At 44.2% G+C, this 21,411-nt stretch overlaps 1 protein-coding gene across 3 annotated transcripts in view; it reads right to left on the bottom strand.

Moving 5' to 3' along the window:
- The window catches only part of Rab23 (RAB23, member RAS oncogene family), a 43,394-nt gene that overhangs the window by 12,991 nt on the left and 8,992 nt on the right, over positions 1–21,411 (bottom strand). For all 3 annotated transcript variants that reach the window (XM_006993380.4, XM_042265616.2, XM_042265617.2), the window contains exons 3-4: positions 15,144–15,368; positions 12,465–12,550 (exon numbers count right to left, since the gene is read on the bottom strand). In XM_006993380.4, coding sequence (XP_006993442.2) covers positions 12,465–12,550; positions 15,144–15,298 — 241 coding nt within the window. In that variant the 5' untranslated portion in view covers positions 15,299–15,368. The remainder of the gene's footprint in view (positions 1–12,464; positions 12,551–15,143; positions 15,369–21,411) is intronic.

The raw sequence follows: 21,411 nt of genomic DNA, 5'->3' as shown, positions 1-21,411 counted from the left end.
ACTATGACTGAATAATTCATATTTACTTGAATTGTAATACGCACTAAAACTACAAATAAAACACTATTTGATCACTTAAGAATATACTATAAAACTGTTACCTTTAAACCTACAATTTTATATCCAATCAACTGTCATTTAAACCTAAGGAAATGGGGTGCTTCTAGGTATATAAGACCAAAGACTCTTAAAACTAAAAACCTTAGAGGAACTATAAGATAAAAATGAGAACCACAGCAGACACTTCGGAGGCAGGGTAGAAAAACAGGAAAAGACACAAGATGGCAAAGGAGCCGCTGTTCAGGAGTCCAGCAGGGAGCTGACGTCCAGCACATGTGCCCCGAAGGGCGGCAACCCAGAAACTGCTTCTTTCTGCAGAGTATTCCCAACTGAGAATGTTAAAGCAGCAGTCAAGTAAGGCCTGAGCATATGCCCTCTCTTGGTAGGGCCTCACACCCGTTGGGGATAGTTTCTGGACTCTCACAAAAGACTGCCCCCATTTCCTCCATGTCTGTGACACCCTGTGATCTCATTTAGGTTCCTCCAAAAGCCTTTGAAGGTAATAGCTAGGCCCCCCAAGAAGGAACGGATGCCACCTCTGTAATGGCAATGAAGCAAGACTCTTCAAGATGCTCACCCGTATCCATGCTGTTGTTTCTTTCCCAGAAAGAAACTAACTCACTCTCTTCACACCGGCTCATCCTGAAATCCTTCCCCACCACGTGACCAGGGATCTAGTTCTGCCTGAGGTCCCCAAAGGATGAAGACAATGCCATAAGCTGCTGCTGGGGAGAGGGTGGGACCAAAGCTCCACCCCGACTCCTGCTAACTGTGCCAGATAAGCCAGGAAGAGAGAGAGAAAGAGCTCAGTGCCACTGGAGAAACGAAGGGCCAAAGAACACAGCGCCTCCCTCCATCTATTAGGTAGATGACAGTGGGGAGAGGCCAAGGGGATGCCAGGAGACAGGAAGCTGGAAAGCTGATGCAACCGGTGGAAATAATTAAGCAACTGGTGGACACTGGCCCAGAGAGACACTGGCCCAGGCACAGCCCCGCCCTGTGTCCCCCTCCCTGTGGGGCAGCTGCAGAGGCCCATTCGGTGCCAGTCACTGGTTTGCCACCCCCTCAAGCAGGTTCCTCTTTGCTGTGCCTCAAGGGATTTATGTTTTTATTTGTGGTTTCTTGGTTCTGTGGGGCCTTGGGTTTCTTAAGACATTCCCAAGGGGACCTGTTCTACAAGGTTCTTTAAAGAGACTGGCCCCAAGTTTCCTACAGTGATAATTAGCGTCTTTGTTCACTACAGTAGCCTCAGGTACTGAAGCTCCCCATTCCCTGACACTGACCCACTCCAATCCCCACCCCATCTTCTATTCCTTTCTAGGATAACACCTCAAATAAATCACGGGATGGGATGGGGCTCAAGGAGAAACTGTTGAACTTTTCAGACAACATAATAAAAAACTGTCTAAAAGCCGGGCAGTGGCGGCGCACGCCTTTAATACAAGCACTTGGGAGACTGAGGCAGGTGGGTTTCTGTGAGTTCGAGGATAGCCCGGTCTACAGAGTGAGTTCCAGGACAGGCTCCAAAGCTACACAGAGAAACCCTGTGTCAGGGGATTGGAGAGATGGCTCAGAGGTTAAGAGCACTGAGTGCTCTTCCGGAGTTCAATTCCCAGCAACCACATGGTGGCTCACACCCATCTGTAATGAGATCTGGCGCCCTCTTCTGGGGCGCAGACAGAACACTGTGTACATAATAGATAACAAACCTTTTAAACAACAACAACAACAACAAAACTGTCTATAGAGCCACAGGAGAACACTGGAGTCACCCTGTGTCATAAAGGAAAGTAGGCAGAACACAACGCTCCCCACAAACACACCGATACAAGCAGAACCACCAACACTAACGCTGAGATAACAAGTAAATCCTAAAGCCAGCCTCAGTCTCCGGAAAGACTGACTAGTAAGCAGATCTCCAAGCACCGTGCTTCACCCGACAGTGAGCTTGCAGATCAGACACACGTCTAGCTTAATCTCACCGGGACATGGACAACCTACCCTGAAGGGTAGTGACTGACTCCCACTCTCAGGGGCCAGCCACCCAACTCTGCCAGGGGTGGTGGGTCCCGGGCCCCTTCCTCATCCATGCTGGAGTCTGAACTGGCTTGACGGACCACAGGTCTCGAGCATCAGCGCAGCTGCTGTGGGCTGAGCACACCAGCCGTGGGTGCCCGGCAGTCAGTATTACACGGCCCTTTTCCCACTCCGCCAGCTCTTAACTACTTTCCACCCCCTTTCCAGTGATGTCTCCCGCACTTTGCTTGGGGGGGGAAGGGGGGGTGCAATAGATGATTAACCCACAGCTGAGCACCCGCCTCAGCACCCTGTCCATTTATGAATGTCTGTATTAACCGCTACTCACTGAGAACAGAGGCAGCTTCTGACTACGGTTGACAGTGACACAAACTTAGGGATGCAGGCACAAATAATCAGAAGGCAACTTGATAGCACGCCATTTAACAAGTCACCAAGGACCTAAGACCTCCTCGGCCGTGGCTTCTCAGGTTTATAGGACCGGCGTGCGATCGCTCCTGTGAAGCCGCTCCACGCTCAGTCAGAAAGAGCTGGTCACGCCCGGAACTGTCAGGCCACTGTGCACCAGCGGGCACGTGTTGCCAGGGATGTCTGCAAGGTCCAATGCCAAGCGAGGCTGCTGACGTCTCTTCTCCCCCAAGAGCCTGCATATGCCTTCCAGCTCCACCAAAGCCAGCAGCCATCTGGGAGAGTCTCCTGGTCAGTAGAGATTGACTCCTTTTCCCGAAGGGAGTGGGCTTCGGCAGTACGGTCTTACCATTTGGAGATGGTGGGAAACCATGAGAGATGGCAACGGCCTGTGTTGTTTTCGGTTACCTCTGGGGCATCCCTGACCTTAGGGAGACCTTGTGTCTGGCACTGAGATTTTTCATTAATAAAATTCCCTGGAGGACTATGGAACAGAGTGATGCCTTGTTAAATTCTGCATGTACGAAAAGCCTGGAAGATCTGGCCCTTCGGTCAAGTGGAATAATACAGCATGGGCCTCACTTCGCACAGATACCCTACCCGTCACTATAGCAGATCAACTCACTGCCCAAATTATAAGCTTGTAATTAAAATTGTTAAGCTTCCTGACAAAGAGACCTACTGACTCCTCCCATCTTGAGACAAGGCTACTTTGTAACTACTGCAAAAGGCCTGGACATCTCAGAACTGTAAGAAACGGCAACTGATGTTCTCCAGAAAGGGACAGCAGGCCTGAGAGACCTTGAGAGAAAACACCAGGCTGGAATACGGCTGCTCTGGGGGAACCTGGAGTTTTTCCTTTTCTGTTAGTAATGCCTTGGGAGAAATAGAGATAATTATTAACCAAGAGGAAGCAAAGGCCCTGTTGGGTAGCAAAGCTACTGTCTGCTTTAAATCCCACATGTTTAAAAACTTTCTCCCTCACAGTGAAAATAAGATTCAAATGGACGTTTCTAAGCTCCCCACAGCTGCCTCTAAGACAAACTGTAAATTCTCACCTGGAGAAACGGCAGGGGGTCAACTCTTCCACTGCTGATTTGTGGTGTCCCTGTCCACTGTCAGGACATGACTTTTTAAAAACACAAAATATTCGTAGCTCCTCTCTCAAAAGAGAAAGATGACTTTAAACTGGGAGGACACAGAAAACCTCTTGCTCCCCCCCCCCACGTCCCCGTCCCCACACCACCTATGAAGGAGTCAGAGGATCCCTACAAGAGGAAACTGAGAGACTTCTTTCACAACTACCATGGGAATGATGGGTAAAAGCCTCAAAAGAGGACCAATGAGATCAGCTCCCTGGCTGAGTTAACAAGGCAAATCAGACCCTAATATAAATGCCGCCCTTTGAGGAAAGGAGCCCTAACCCCTAACGGGACTCAAACCCCCATAGAGGAATTTGGAGAGAAGGTCTCTGAAACCCTTAAGCACCCCACAAGGAAGCCAAAGGGGAGAGAATGGAGGTTTGTGCAGGAGCTCCAAGCCATACATGAGTCAAGCCCGCCCTCGGCAGCCAGTGGTGCCGGATCCCCTCCCCCTGTTACCTAACCCTCCTCTAAAAGCAGCCTGTTTCTCAGTCTTAGCAGTGTCTTCTGAGGTTCCCCCATGAGTCCAACAGTGAATACTTGTTTGCCTTCGCACGGGAGAATCAGCAGTATATGTGCACTGTGATGCCACGGGGAACACTTCAAGTCCACAGTTTTCTCAGATTCTTAAATCGGATTGACACTGTTTTCACACGTCTACTCTGACACAGTAAGTCAGTGACCTGATCTCGTTCTCCCTTACACAACAACTCTCAAAGATACGATCTCATCACAGCAACAACTAGCTTTGAAGGGCCACCAAGTGTCAAAACACAAAATGCAGTTTTGCCAGCAGGCGGATGAACACCTGGGCTACATAGTGACGTCTTCAGGATTTCTCTTAACTCTTGAACTACTCTTGCTACTGTAAGAATTTTCTTACCCCAAACAAAAGCAAACACCCACACAATTAAGAGGATTCCTAGGACTAACCACTTATTAATTGTCCGACTCTATGTAAATTAAACAGGAACCAGAAGCCACACGGCTGGAGCTGAGGAAAAAGACAGCAGCTGAGGCCAGCCAAGCCCTGTATTAGGGCACCCCAACTATAAACCCCTCTGTCCCCCTGTATTCCTCAGAAACAAGGGGATGCACGGGGCATGCTGACTCAAACAATGGGAGAGACCTGGGTGTGTCAGTCAGAAATGAGACCCAACAGCTGGAACTCACGGCCTGCCTGAGGGCCGTCCTCCGCCACCGCTGCTCTGTGAAACAGATGAGGAGGTCCCTTTCCCTCACACACCATGCGCGGGCCCCCATCACATGAAACTTCTGCTAAAGTCACATTAGATCCAGGATTACTCAAGGAGTTGCCTAAAATTTTTTTAAGATTTATTTTATGAGTATTTATGCATATTTTACATGTATTTATGAGTGTATGCATACATGTATGTATGTGTACTACATGGGACCCTGGTACCCTTGGAGGCAGAAGTGGGTGTCAGATCCCTTGTGACTGGAGTTACTGATGTGGATGCTATAACTCTGGCCCTGAGTTGTTTAGGTTCTTATGAAATATCTCTAGATGTTTCCTGGTGTACTGCATCTCTCAATCCTCTGCCTTGCTCCTTGAATCAGATGAACTGGAAGGAGAAACAGGGTTACTCAAATAACTGATACACACCATTCTCCTAAGACACCTACGGAAAACACCTACTGGAAAAGCAGAATTATTTTCTTTATGAGATGAACAAGGACATTTTCTGCCAGGATATTTAATTACTTCTATTCTTGATATAAACTAAGAGTACTCATTGCCTGAGATTAAATCTGCTCTAACTACTAAACTCATTTTCTTAACCAGAGCATGCCGTTTCCCAGAAAACAAAACAGCGAATATTTATACAGACTGTAGCAATGCATTTGGAGTGGTACATGACATGCTAGAGAACTATTTCTGACTTCCTCTGGCCAGCCTATTCAAAAGAGTCAACAGATCTCAATGACTAGATCCCGACCATTTGCCCAAACAATTACCCATTATTAAAATCGCAGGGCATTCTAAAACAAACAAGGACATAGTACTCAGGCTGGTAGAACTGCAAAAGGGCTTCACTATACGCGACCACACAGGAAAGAATCTGTCCAGTTCATGATGACCACTCTGCTTCTGAGCTCCTCCTTCACTCAGCAGGTGGCACCACTGTGAGTGAGAAAAACCCTGGCAACAGGAGAGCTACGGTGTCAACTCCCAGAGTCACCTATGATCAGGTCCTATTGGCAAGCCCCTAGTACCCAGTAAATGCCCAACTCCCCTTCTGGAATGCACACCCATTAATTCATTGGGCCAGAAAAAATGATGTTTGGGACTAAACAGTAGTCCCAAATCCAAGGATATAAATACAACTCAGTACTAATCTTTATGTTTTCCCACTTTGATGAAGCTTTTCTTTGCTGGAAAGCCACTGCCTACCAGTAGGAAAAAAGTTTGTCACAAAGAATTGTTCCTTGGGGCATTCCTGCAGAACTGGGCAGTGACTATGGAACTCACTCTACTGTCGAGTACTTAAATCTGTCTGTAACTCTTGGCCTATTACCCAACATTCTCTATGCTTACCATAGTCAACCCTCTGGACTTGCTGAGTAAACTCTATAAAAACCAACGGGCCAACCTAAAACTTGCTCTTTGCCCTTGGCAAAAAGCTCTCCTATTTGCTCCTTTTGAAATACTCACTGGGAATCCTACAAAAGTCATGAAGGATTAAATGGAGAGACACTGCACACCACTGCAGTGGACTTACAGAAATGATAATTGAAAATTCCTAATTGCTCACAAAATGTCTCCACCATGGGCTCCCAGGAGATGAAAAACAGAATGAAAATTCTGACAATCAGAACAGATAAGAAACCACATCAATGACTCCCTTCCGGTGCCAACAGAGAGGGCCCTGTCAGGAGAGGAACCTGTCAGATACTTGAACGGGCTCCGGTCCAGCTCAGACATGTACTGCCTCCTCCTGAGGTCACATCTGGACTCCAGGAAGGCTGCATGATCCTCATCTTCTACTGCACCATCAAATAAGGGCCACAGTGATAAAATACAAAACCCATGTCCTTTTAGACATTTTTTGAAAAATTTTAATATATACTTTAGTATTTTTCCTTAAAAAAAAAAAGTCGATATTGAAGACTCGAGTAACATCATGTCCTCTCTAGCCATGTTCTGTGGTGCCTGCTTCTTACCCAGACCTCCCATGTTACCTGAACCAAGTCTTTATGCTTGGAAAGATTCAAATTTCTCACCACCCCTGGTATATTTTTATTTGGTATAACTTGGATTTTTAAATATTCCAGGAAAAGCCCCACTGTAAATCTTATACCTAAGGAAATTCCCTTTGGCAATATTTCTGTTTTAGAGCTTTAACGTCTATAACCAAGACACTGAAGTAAATTCTCTCCACTTCAAAAAATAAAAAAAGGAAACTATTTTAACTGGATCTAACCGGTTACCTGTGTTGCCATTGATACAGGAATGGTAAGATACATCAAATCCCTGGCTATACCGGTTGGTCTGCTGAAGCTGCCTGTGTTTCCTGTATAACCTGTCCGATGACCATTTGCCCAGGAAATATGGCCTGGATATCTCACAGTATTGTACCTAACAAATCACATGATCTCTGATCCATAGGAACCAACTTGGGGACCTCAAATTCCAGACGACATTCCCAGCACCTACATGGTGGCTCATAACCACCTATAAATCCAGTCCCATGGCATCCTCAATGCCCTCTGCTGGCTTTCAGGAGCACTGCACACATGTACTGCACATACAGATATGTAGACACACAATTGTGCATATAAAATAAAAGTGAATTTTAAAAGAAGAGGGGGGAAAATGGGAAACTCTTGTAAAGAGAAATGACATATTACAAGAATGGGTTAAAAAATACTAGACAACTTTCCAGGACTAACTCAAAGCCAAAGGAGGGAAAGAGCATGTGCTTTAGCATACATGGACTGTTAACAATGTTAATACAGCTGGAACCTGAGGAAGCTATGGGGAAAGGGCCAAGCTTCTGAATGCAGAGGTTAGGACCATGGTCTATGGAAAGTAACAGAAGGAGTTTATAACTTAATACAATGCACTGTAAGAGCCCACATTCCCGGATTAAATGAACCTTCAAGGTAACTCATGGTACAGTTAGCTAGGATTAGAAAAATACTAACTAGAACTCACAGTCTGCCAACAGGAAATGGATTGATAGGGCTACAAAATGACCCCTCCTGGAGTCCACTTCCCTCTGTGGAAACTGAGAACTAAGATTCTGTTATACCCACAAAGCTTCCTTCTCACGGGAAGCTTCCTGTTCCTGCCCTCATCAGAAACATTTGGCACGTGAGGAAAGGACATTCTGCTGAGAAGGAATTAAGAAGACACTGTATTGTTATCTGATCTCTTCTGTAATCCAACTTTCCCAAACTGGAATCTTGTTCAATACTAAGTTAATAGGACAAATCAGGTTATTATCCACAAATAAGAGTTACAATAGCTTAGATACTGAACACCAATCTCTTCTAAATTAGAGCTAGTTACTCCACATGAGGTAAGCTACAGAGTCAAACTGGACAGGAGACTGGAATTAAAAGATAATAAACTGTTTCAAGTGTTCCAAACATCAAATAAAATAAATGTTTCATGAAGTATCAATGACTGTAGACAAAGGGGAACATATAATTAGTCTAATTAAGGGGTGTGATGACACATACAAAGGATTTTTTTTGCTTGTTAGGGTGTCTTTCCTCACCTGCTACCTTCACTTCATGAAGACCAACTGATGATTATAGCATTCCTATTATATATCACATGTGATATAGTACATAGCATTCCTATTATGTATCAAATACGATATAGTATATAGTATTCCTATTATATATCACATGTGATATAGTATATAATATTCCTATTATATATCACATGCAATATTATGTCAGATAATGGAAGACAAAAAAATGAAGCTCAGATAATAAGGCTAATAGATTCAATATGATCCAGGAGTTTCTTCCTTAATGACTTTACCTGGCATACCTTTCTCTTTCTTTTTTCTTTTTTTGAGACAGGCTCTATCTACATAGCCCTGACTGTCCTGGAATTCACTATGTAGACCACACTGGCCTTGAACTCACAGGGATCCTCCTTCTGCCTCCAGAGTGCTGTGACTAAAGGCTGTGCCACCATGCCTGGCCATTCCTTTCTCTTAAAGATTGCTTTTTTGCCTACTCAGCCTCATCTAGATCAGATGCTAGGAATGACCATCCTAGTGATGGGAGACTTTAATATTTAATAAAATATTAGACACCTGCCATGTGTACAAAGGTGGGGGACTCTGGACGAGACCCCAGAAAAGAAGCCGTGACTACACAGGCAGACTGACTGATTAGAACTTCAATGATGTGGAGAGAGTGGAATGTTACAGGTCCAGAGCCAACTTATCTTGGCTATCTTCAGCTCTTTTATGCCATTTATTGTCCATCTCTATATGATCTAACATCCTTGTGGCTATAAGGTAAATCCTTGGGAATGTTTGGACAGATTCCTAGCTCCTATTACCCCCAAAGCTAAGAATGCTGTCAGCATCTGCGGCCTGTATCAGAGATCTCCCCCACTTGCTGAATCCGCCAACCTGATGTTCTCATCCATGTATCTGGAAAGTATGATTTATACTTTTTTTTTCATGTTACTTCATGAAACTGATTAGAACCCAACAGGAACAACCCGAATCTGTGTTCCTGGGCCACGGTCACTGGTATTTGGCTCCAGAATAAACCATCTCCGTTTACTTTGAGGTACTGACACCATCTTCTTCATTGTGGGCCTAGTGTGGATGTCCACAGATGTAATGAGGGACAACCCTCTGGACAGCTAGTACTTGAATTCAAGCCTGGGAAAGACAGTGGCTGAGAGCAAAGTGGACAGACCTACATGGAGTAGGGAGGTGGGCGGGATGAAGAACAAGACCCACGTGGGGTGGGGCAGTGGGCAGGACAACGGGCAAGAGTCACCTATGAAAGGACTGCAACTGGGAAGGAGCCGCGCTCCCCACAGTAGCACAACAAAGCATGCACATGAATCTCAAATGCAGAAGAGGAGTAAATTTCAGAGACAGCAATGGAGGAGTCCAGAACATGTGACCCCAGAACACAGTGCTGCACTGTGGAGAACTGCCCCTGGAGCAGGTCACAAAACCTGGGTCTCTGGTCTTGTTCCTAAATGTGGGACACGAACACTCAAGTGGGAAGGGACTCTGTCTCTAAAGGTGGTGGGCACAGAGAGGGATGTCAATAAATCACCTGGCCCGCTTTCCTACCATCTGTTCCCAGGACTCCTTCTTCATGAACTCTACGACCAAAGGCACTAACGTTTAACTGTTTCTTTGGGTTTTCATGAAATTCCTGTGTCACATAAAACATAAATGTGCACGCTGTGTAAAGCTAAGATCCTTGCAGGGTAGAGGAGATGGACATTTCCCTCTCTCGTAAATTAAGTCACAGAAGGAGGACAACGAGGAGCGTGATTAAATCTCCTTCGCTGACTGCCCCTTTCTGTGGGGACTGGAAGCACTGTCTGCTATCACCTAGAGCACACTTCCTCAAGAGTTCTGGAGGGACTGCACGGGATCCCAAGTGGCTTCCCATGTGATTCACGCTGTTGTAACCTGCTTACAAGACAGCACGTGGAGAGGCGGCTCAGCAGCTGGGAGTGCTGAGTGGCTCTTCCCGAGGATGTAAGTTTGGCTCCCAGCACCCAGGGCGTGTAACTAACAACCACCTGTAACTCCAGCTTCCGAGGATCCACACCTCTGATCTCCCCAACGTCTGTGCACATGTGTGTGCGCATACACATACACACACACACACACACACACACACACACACACACACACACACACCCCAAATACTAAAGGGGAACAAAAACAACACAGAAAACAAACACTGGGACTATCAACCTTAATCTAGGAGAGGCTCCATTTTTTTGGAGACAGGGTCTCTCTTTGTCTCTATGTAGCCCTGGCTGGCCCGGAACTCACTATGTAGATCAGGCTGGCCTCAAACTCAGATACTGTTCTGTCTCCTGGGTGTTAGGATTACAGGCATAAACCACACCCAGCTAAATCTTAAAAATTAACAGCTAAAGGATATGCTACTTCCAGACTTCTCTATTAATCAAATCAATACAGCTTGTTTGTGGCTTAAGCCAATTTGAAATTGCTTTTCTGTTTTCAGTGATCTTACGGAACCCCAAAGAAACCACCGAGGGATGCTGAATAAAGCATCTCTCAGGTGGAAGCAGAGCTGCTACTGTTTCTTCTCCAATTCAGTCCGTACTGTGACAAATGTTCACCTTTGTAACTTACAAAAATTTACAAAAAAGAAAAAGAAGCTGAAACAACTGAAGACCCACCAATTCCCTGCCCTCCTTGCTGTTTTAACATAACTAGATGAACAGTTAGTTACATTATTATGACCAGCTTTTAACAGGATCCTATTTATAAACTTACAGCCATTTTAAGTTAAAATGATAAATTTACAGAAACCAAAGCTATTTAAAGCCTTTTTATCCAAGGGAAACAGTAGAAAGGAATTTAAACACCATGTCCAGAATGCAAGCAACAACATTACGGGCTTTTTTTAGCTCTGGCAAAGAACAGATTTTATAAACATATTAAAGAGAAATGGTATGATTTGTGATTACCCAAAAACTCCTAAAGTAGACAGGCCCTGTGGTACAGTGCTATAACCTTAGTACCCAGGAGGCTGAGGCAGGAGAATCTAAGAGTATGTGCCCGGCCCAGGCTTCAATCCCCAGCAGCACCAAAACCATAAAAATAAATACAATTATGGAGAAGAAAATAAACCAGATGCCAATGTTGTCTGGAAGGAGACATGAAAGAAACTGATAAGCCAGTTTGTGGCTGATTCTGTCTCCATGACCTATAGGCATATTGTGACGTTATGGTGGGACAATCTGTCTACAGTACAAAGACGTGCTTCTTCACAAGATCTTTAGAAGGATTCTGAATCGGAGCTTTTGAAAATCCTCTCAAATTAACTTTCTTTCTTTCTTTTTTCTTTCTTTCTTTTTTTTTTTTTGAGACAAGTCAATATATATATATATATATATATATATATATATATATATATATATATATATAGCTGGAACAGACCAGGCTGGACTCAAAACTTGCCATAATCCTCCTGTTCTGCCCCTGGTTCTGCCTCCCTAGTGCTAAAATGCCAGGTGTGTGCCACCACACCTGGCCAACACTATCTGTGTTATTGTTGCTGTTATTTTCTGGTTCTGGGGATTGAACTCAGGGCTCAGTGCATGTTAGGTAACCACTGTAACAAAGGGCTACACCCCAGCCTATTTTGTTCTTAAAGAATAAGATAAAAACAAAGTGTGCTGGTTGGGACTGTCAACTTGACACAAACCCAGCCATGTCTGGGAAGAGAGAATCTTAACTCAGGAAATGCCTCCATAAGACTGGTCTGCAAGCAAGTCTGTGGGGCATTTCTTACTTAATGACTAATGTGAAAGGGCCCAGCCCACTGTGGGCAGGTGACCCTGGATGGTAGGAGAAAGCGGGCCAGTAAGCAGCACTTCTCGATGGTCTCTGCCTCAGTTCCCGCCTTGAGTTCCTGCGCTGGCTTCCCTCTGTGACAGAGTACGACCTGAGCACTGGAAGAGGAAATAAACCCTTGCCTCCCACTATTACTTTTGGTCATGGCATTTTATCACAGCAACAGAAACCCTAAGTAAGACACCAAAAAAGCAATGTTCTTTATCTAGCCCAAAGAGTAAGTTTTGTATTTTACCTCGATAGTACGCCTTCGTGATCGCATCAAATTCCTCCTGGCCTGCGGTGTCCCATAACATTAGCCTGACATCCTCATCGTTAACTCTGAAACAAGAGATGAATTTATTCCAAACAAAATGAAAAGGATTTATGTACGTTTTTATTTTTCAAACTGAAAAAGTGAGAGTGAAATAATTTGAAATGATGGGGCTGTTCCCAGTAGTGAAAGCACAGCTAAGACATCATTCTCTGTCTGTCAGTGTTTTCTACAATGGCCTAGTGGCTCTAAGATCAGCAGAACTGGGAGGGGGATCCTTGGGTCGGATCATCTCTCCTCTTCTTACGCCACTCTCAATGGGGTTCGGTGCCCTGTGGAAGGGATGAGAACCGGGAAGGAAGCAGCCTGCTTGCAGACCTCTGCTTTGTCAGGTGATTCTCACCTCGGCAGCTGTGGCCTGGACCACTATGTGGTGCTGGAGGTCAGACCCAGGACCCTTTGCATGCTAGTCAGTGCTAGTCATGTGCTTTACCACTGTTATTATGTTATGTTATGTTATTGTGAATATGAAATTAGCAAATACAGAGCCGTCCTATTCCTGGAGATGACACAAGGTCAGGTTCCTGGGCACCAGCGTGATGATGCACAACTGTCATCCCAGCACCCGGATTCTGAGGCAGGACAATCTTGAGTTTGTGTTCTATTGTAAGACATTGTCTCAAAACAAAAAAGGAACTACTGTTTTTTTTTTCATTAACTGATCAACATCTGACCTTGTTTTTAAGTGTTTCTACTTAAAGACACCTTATTATATGTTATTCATTGAACTCATGCCCTGCCGCAGCAGCAGCAGAGAGAAAGACCGCTGTAACTCCTGTACGAACAACACTTATCTAACAGTGGTCTTCTCCATAAGGCGCACACAGCCTTCCTGCGCTCAGAAGCACCAGACAGAGCTGTAGCGCTGGAGTACGGCTGGAGGCCAGGCGAGACAGCCCACTACTCACCAGAATGAAGGGGAGCGTGAGAAGGTAGCACCACACAAGACAAAACAGGACATGTTTACTGTATAAGGGCTAACACAAGAAGGGCCACCTTGCTGGACCACAGCTGGGAATGTGCATGGTGGACAACTCCAATGTTTCTGTAGCCCTCTGTCTATCTAATAAGTGACCACTACGCAGTGACTCTGGGGTTACAAATAATTTTTAGCAAACAAACAAACAAAGAGCCTATGAGGAAGGGCAGGAATGGGGCCTCAGTGTTCACAGCAGGCACTTATCACTCCACTCCCCAAACCCACATGAGGCGGCTCACAACTGTCTGTAACTCATGCTCCAAGGGAACTGCTGCCTCTGGCCTCCGCAGGCATCTGCACTTATGTGTACAAGCCCACCACCCACCACACAACTAAAAATAAATCTGCTTTTAAAAAGCCTATGGATAATGAAAATCAACTCATATCCAAAATACTGACTTTTGTTTCAGGTACAAGTACAAAACACAAATATCATCAAGACAGAATGAGTCTCCTTAAAGTAAGTGTTAGGGAAGCAGACCAGAGTCAGTGATGACCATTATCTCTGCTGCAAGCTAGTAAGTGGGCAGCGAGTCAGGGTCCAACCCAGAGGAGCCTGGAAGGTTCCCAACATCAGTGACAAAAAGCATCACTCCCAAGGATTTTAGAGTCCACTTGGATTTACTGAAATAGGCGTTCCTTTCTGTGGGCAAGTTTAATACTCCCAAACCCGTATTCTTTCAGTTCTTTAGCATAAAAGTATGTTATTGTATCTTTAACTTCCATACAGTGTGGTTCAGTTTTTTAAAGGAAACATTTGGTGAGCAAATGTAATTCTAGACACTGAGAAGGTGGAGGCAGGAGGATCAGGACTCAAGACCAGCCTTTGCTACAGAGCAACTTCAGGCCCCAATCAACCTACATGAGACCCCGACTCAAAAAAATAAAATTAAAAGACAGAGGCAATTTAAACAAAGGAGCCTCTCAAAAGAAAATTTCAGGACAGCTGAAATGCTCCGTCTAAACAACCCAGCAGGGAGAAATCAGTCAGGGCCGGTTTGTGTTTATCAAGTCCCCAAGGTGTCACTAATAAATATAAAACATACAGAAGGGAGAGGGGAAGGAGTGAAGAAAAAAATGAAAAACATTAGAGGAAAGGGGGGGAAATTACAAGAAAAAAAAAGAGCCAAAGATTAAAGTATATGATAAAACAAACAGACAAACAAAACAAAACCGACCTGAGAGCGCCCCAGGCCCGGCGTGATGGCACACACCTGTAATCCGAGCACTGGGGAGGCTGAGGAGGAGGAGGAGGAGGAGGAGGAGGAGGAGAGCAGCCGACTGAGGCCAGCTTGAGCCACAACAGCAGGAGCCCGTCCCAAAAACAAAAGTATGGGCAGGTGTGGCAGCAGAAGCCTGTGTAATACAAGTGCCTGGGAGGTAGAAGGAAGAGGATGGGGAGTTTAGGGTCATCCTTGGTTACAGAGCAAGTTCAAGGCCAGTGTGGGCAACGCAAGGCCTTGTTTAAAAAACTGGACAAAACCAACAACCAAACCCAACAGCACTAACTGCTGCGTGAGCCACTGAGCCCTGCTGCCCGGCTTGGACCGGAAGTTCCTCATTCCGGTAGAGTCTCAGGCACTTTACAAAGCAGAACGAAGGATAAAAGGCCGAGTACATACTGAATCTGTCGCTCTAAAAAGTCGACCCCAATGGTCTTCTTGTAGTCTTTTGTGAAAATGCCTTTGCAGTATCGCTGGATCATGCTGGACTTTCCGACGGCCCCGTTCCCCACGACCACCATCTTAATGGCTACTTCCACGTCTTCCTCCAACATGTTCGCCACAGAAACGGTCTCTGAACCAGCTCCAGTTCCAGGTGGTCAGATCGCCTCTGCAAACCTACAGCTTAAAATAAAAACACTTTTATCAAGAAACAGTCACATTACATTGCAGCCGGGCGGTGGTGCCACACGCCTTTAATCCCAGCACTCGGGAGGCAGAGGCAGGCGGATCTCTGTGAGTTCGAGGCCAGCCTGGTCTACAAAGCGAGTTCCAGGAAAGGCGCAAAGGCTACACAGAGAAACTGTCTCAAAAAACCAAAAACAAAAAAACAAAAAACAAAAACCATTACATTGCAATAATCTATGCAAAGGCCGGGGCTCCCAATCCACCTTTTCCCTTGTTAACCTTAGAAAGGCAAACACTGATACCTTATCCGCACAATTCTTTTTCAGAGACGAAGACTAAGCGTTTGAAGTACTGAATTTATTACTTAGCCTCTCCAAGACTCAGTTTCCTGGCAACAATATTCATCTCACAGAGTTGTTGACCAAGGAAGGATACATGTGAAAACCTTAGCAATGTGTGAGTTACACACACAAACCTTCATTTTGTGTAATACAATCCCACATGTTGTAACAATAAATGCATTATTAGAGACAAACCCGAGAAACATGCTTTTCAACCTTAGAGGTGTCCTTTTATAAAAGCACCCCAAAGAAACGTTTTATGTGATGAAGTGCAGTCAGGTGTCTCACTGAGCTCTTGGTTAACTGCTCAGTCCTCACATTACAATGAGTGCCGCACAGATCATCTCATGCCACAGATTCTTTGGTTTGAGACCAGTTATAGTTTACCAGATAATCAAGGTAATAGAATATGCATACTTTACACTCAAAAGAATAGAAAGTCAATTTCCTATAGTTCTTAAAATGACATGCCTACTTGGCTATTATATTTCGGCTCCCTTAACTGAATTCATTACTACACGGATTGAACCTGAAATGTAAAAATAGTCCTGAGCCTCCAGACTCGCCCCAGGTACTTCATAAACTTGTATGGTCCTAAGAATCTTCTAGAAGTACTTGCGGAGATCTAGCCATATATAATCAGAAACCTCAGAGCGGTAGCCTTTGAGTCTAGTTTTGAAGAGTAGTGCAAGCCTCTTGCACTGCTAGTTCCATCCTGACATTTGCTCCTTAAAGAGCCCAGATGGATACGCTCCCCCCGCCCATGTGATTTTACGCCAAGTAAAGGTTAGAACCATGAATCTATGTCAGTGCCTCTGGCCTGTGGCTGATGCTGGGACCGAGGAAAACTTTAAAGGGCGGTGATGTTTGGATCCTGTGCTCTGAAAATACAATTTCGGTGTTCTAGAATGAATCCAAGAGTTCATCTCCCAGCCTTTTACTGCCCTGAAGCTTCGGTCTCCTGAACGCTCGGGAACAAATCTAAACCCAGCAGTGTGGGGCGTTTACCCACCACCCCCACAGCTTCCCAGAGTTTTCTTGAGTGCGAGCAGCAGGAAATATTAGATAGAAGGATTTATAGCGGAGAATCTTGCGGAGATAAACAGATAGAAAATAAAGGATAGCCTCGAGAGGGCCTGGAACCTATTCCAACGGGCCCGGACTGTCTCTGGTCCAGGGTTTTTATAGAGACGCCAAGGGGTGGAGCAAAAGACCTCCTCCCCCAGCACAGCCAAGTGCAGGCCATCTCAGACACCTGCACTCAGGCCCGTGGTCCTGATCATCCTCTATTCGGACCTGCTGGGTAAAGCCACGAGGAACCCCAGAACGGGCTCCCACAGGTCCCCCTTTCTTAATATATAAAAAAATAACTATTAATGGCTTACAGCAATCTCCATAGCTGTTACTCCTCCCAGTATGGGAGTAGAGGATGATATAGATGGCATTTCTCTTTTGAATTAGGTCCAAGGTGACCACAGCAGTCTTAGCTGCCTCAAGCCCTTTCTAAACCAAAACTCTTAAGGCGACTACAAACTTAAAGAATCCCTTAGCTTCATCATTACCATTAACAGGTTAACATAAATATTGCTATACATAGTCACAATTCTCTCAATCTTACAACTCAAAGCAAACTCTTAACAGAACCATTTGAATTAGCATATATGGTGCTATATATAGTTAACAATTTTCTCCGTCTTACAACTTTAACTCAGTCATTTGAATTTTCTTGTTAACAGAACATAGGAAAAACTTCGATGAATTCACAAACAAACATTTCCTCAATTCCACAAAACCAGGGTGCATTAATATCAATAGGTTTCTGTGAACATAATTCAATCTCATAACTCCTCCTTTTCTTTATAATTTTTAAAACAAAGTCTCAAATCTAGTTAGAGGAACCCAAACTTATCTGTTTAAACAGTTCCATTTGTAACACAAAACCAGTTCCATAAGTAATTCCATTTTTACATAAACAGTTCCACAAAACAACTCATAAATCACCAGTTAATAAAGCATATAACGCATACACAAAATTGCATCTTGATTCTAAGTAGAAATACATTTCTTCATTTAAACAGTTCCATTTTTAACCCAATTCCAGAAAACTGTTTCTAGGTCATTACTATAAGTAAGCTCAAAATTGTCCCATTGCAATGAAATCTCTATTGTTCATTTCATTTAAGTACCAAAATTCAAATGATAAATATTGGTACTAGCCTTCCAAATTTGAAGAAATCCATAACCAAAATGTTTTTGTAATTTTTTTTCATTTTAAGTTCAAAAAGTTCAAACAAGAAATAAATTCTGGTATCAGGCTTTCACTTCCAAATATGAAGAGACGTTTTTCAACCAAAACTTTTTGCAGTTAATAATTTTTGTTCAAACAAGCGTCTCTGCAACTTTTGTTCTCACAGACCGACCTTTTTAGTATAGTAATATTTTAAACTGCACCGTTTTTGCTCTTAGCTCAGGTTTTTCTGTGCTGCGTTGATATTCCACGGATCTCAGCTGCGGATGCCTTGTGCTGGTTCTGGCGTTCGCCATTCTTAGCTTCTTAGCGGCTTCTGGAGCTTTTGAAACCATTCAGACTGCCTACTTTGCAGTCTATTAGGACACTATCTTCTATGTCTCAGGTGTTTTCACCATTTACATTAATAGACTCACACTTAACATTTACATACACTTTTTCACAAACTCACATATAACATTTTTTGCCTTGCAAAGCATTTAGACTCATTCAACATTTACACGTTTTTACAAACTCACATACAACATATTAACATATACTTATTTATACTTTAAGGAAACTATAGAACTACTTTAGCAAATATATTTCTTAATTCTTATATACTTAAATTCATTCCATCTTATTTCTTATTTAAACTTACATTTACAACTAACATCTTACAAGCTTATTACTGCATGTCTTACAACTACCTTAGATACTTCTTACAAGCTTATATTCTTTTTTTTTTTTTTTTGGTTTTTTTGAGACAGGGTTTCTCTGTGTAGCTTTGCGCCTTTCCTGGGACTCACTTGGTAGCCCAGGCTGGCCTCGAACTCACAGAGATCCGCCTGGCTCTGCCTCCCGAGTGCTGGGATTAAAGGCGTGCGCCGCCACCACCGCCCGGCAAGCTTATATTCTTAAAGGAACTCTATAGATCTATTTTACAAACTTATATAGGCTACCATTAGCATATATCTAACTTAGCAAACACCTAAAGATTTCTTAACACAGATATAACAAGACAGAATTTCTACAAACTCACATATCTTATTTTCATTTTTCTACTTCTTACTCTTTTTTTTTTTTTTTTTTTGGTTTTTTGAGACAGGGTTTCTCTGTGTAGCTTTGCGCCTTTCCTGGAGCTCACTTGGTAGCCCAGGCTGGCCTCGAACTCACAGAGATCCGCCTGCCTCTGCCTCCCGAGTGCTGGGATTAAAGGCGTGCGCCACCACCGCCCGGCTCTACTTCTTACTCTTAATTATTATCACTATCTCTATTATAAAGATTCTCTAACTAGACAGGAAGTGCGTACATCATTTCTAAAGTTTAGAGTTCATAGTCAGTTTTGTTATAAAGCACTGGGATTTAGTGAGTGTTGTCATTATAGAGTTGTGATACTTGTTGCTCGGGTACTGTAACATTCTCCGGACAAAGCCACACCCCAAAGTTGCGAGTGGGCCTTTTCGAACCAGCAGAGATGCACTGTCAACGGTAAACGGTCTTTAACTAGAGGCTGTCCCTTCACCCAAATTCATAATAGCTCCCCTAAGAACTTTAATTCAAACAAACGTTTCTATCACAGCAGTACTTTTGGTTTGCTCTACTGAAAAACTTCACACTGAGGGTGAAATTATCTTATTTAGCTGCTGTAAAGCTCTTCACCAAAAACTGCACAGCTATTAGGTGGTATTTTAAGGATTTTAAAGTGGCTTGTTTGCTCTTAAAGGTAGCTTTTTGTCATCCAACTGCCGTAGAACTTGTACAGCTATTAGGGTAAATAAGGCATTCTACCAATGGAGCCCCAAACTGCGAAGCACCTAGTTCCGTATCCTTTCAATTTTTCATCGGAACTGATACTTAAACTTAGACGACTTTCCTATTCATTCTTTTAAAAGCTGTATTTTAAGTTTACCATGAATGTATTTACGAGCTGACAAAAGTGTTTCAGGGCAATGTCGCCATCTTTAGCGGAAAAACTACCTTTCCCAGAATGCATTTCCCTTATATCAATCAGTCCATAATAATATCAGTCCCATATCAGTCCCTTATATCAGTCCCTTATATCGTTTTTCGATATTTCTTATCGTGTTCGAGAGTCAACTGGTTCTCTTTTACCAGACTTGCTTACAAATTCTTGCCCGGGAGGTTTGAACAAAGTTTTTTGCTTTTGCAACGGGAGATTTGAACAAGCATTTTACATTTTCAGCTTTGGCACATTGGGAGGTTTCTGTTCTCCTCAGCTGGCTTTAACAGGCGTTTCAACTTCATCTGACACTGGCCCCGGATCAGAACCGCACCTGCCTCGTTAGCACGCATTGAGGCTGGCATTTCTGATAGCAACTTTCCTCGGGGCTTGTGTTTGTTTTAGCCAGTCAGTGAAAAACAAGATCATGTACAACAGCTTTTCCATAGCTCTTGCAGAGAGATTTTCTCCCACTGATCTTATTCTCATTTTGCTTGTTCCTTCCCCACCCAGATGCAGAGCTTCAGCTATCTGTCTGTGGCTCTGTTCCTCTGCTAGCTGCCTTTGGAGGTAGGGGCTTTTTCTCTCCCCCTGAATCTGCCGCCTCCAATTCTAGCAGCTTTTTCAGGTCACATATTTTCTGGGGAGGATTATGTCCCTTCTCTGTTTCTTCAGAGTCTTTCTCCCAGACAGTTCCCAGTTTGGTCTCAATTTATCCCCTTCTACCCCAGAAACAGTTTCCGACACTACAGCGGCGACTTTCCCTGCTACTGAAGGTAGGGGTTTTTTGTCCGTTTCTGTTTTCGGGGTCTGTGTGGTTTGCATACAGACTGAAAATCTAATAAGGGAGGTTTTTGCCATCTCTAAACTCCCATTAGGACAGGTGTTTTGCCTCATCAGGCCTTCACCTGGCCCAGTCCCCCAGTGGGTTGTATTTGCTTGTCTAGGTGCTCAAGGACAGAGCTTATGCCAGAGGCAATTACCCCTCAGGGCTACACTCTCTCATTTCATCGGAGTCAGTTGAAACAAAGCTTTCTCAAAGAGGTGCTTTCTCTGACAGAAAAGAGAGCTTTACTCCTGGTTAGTTCTGTTCTGCCCTGGCTGGGCTCTTTCCCCAGACAGTGTTCTGACTCGGCAGCACAACTGCTTCAGACACAGTTCAGTTTTACTGTTTTCCCAGAAAGGTCCTTACTCTGATAGGAAAGCTTTTCTCAGATTTCTTTTTACAGCTTTGGACCTATCAACTCGGGACTTGTAGGAAAGTGGACAACCGTGCGGTTCCCACCAGCTTTAGCTTTGTTTGTTCATTAGCAATCTTCCCCTGGGTCCTGCACCTTCCTGCCTCAGCTCTGTGCTCCAGGAAGTTTACAACGCAGGAACCCTAGTATCCCCGAAATGCACTCCAACTCAGACACTGGCCAGTTGCCCCTGGGCTTTTGGTCAGAAGCGAGGATACAATGCTAACAGTTTGCATTGCTTCAGGGGATCTTTGCATTAGGGCGATTAGGA

Source organism: Peromyscus maniculatus, chromosome 21 (assembly GCF_049852395.1).
Source record: "Peromyscus maniculatus bairdii isolate BWxNUB_F1_BW_parent chromosome 21, HU_Pman_BW_mat_3.1, whole genome shotgun sequence".
NCBI lineage: Eukaryota > Metazoa > Chordata > Mammalia > Rodentia > Cricetidae > Peromyscus > Peromyscus maniculatus.
This window is presented reverse-complemented; position numbering and strand designations above follow the sequence as displayed.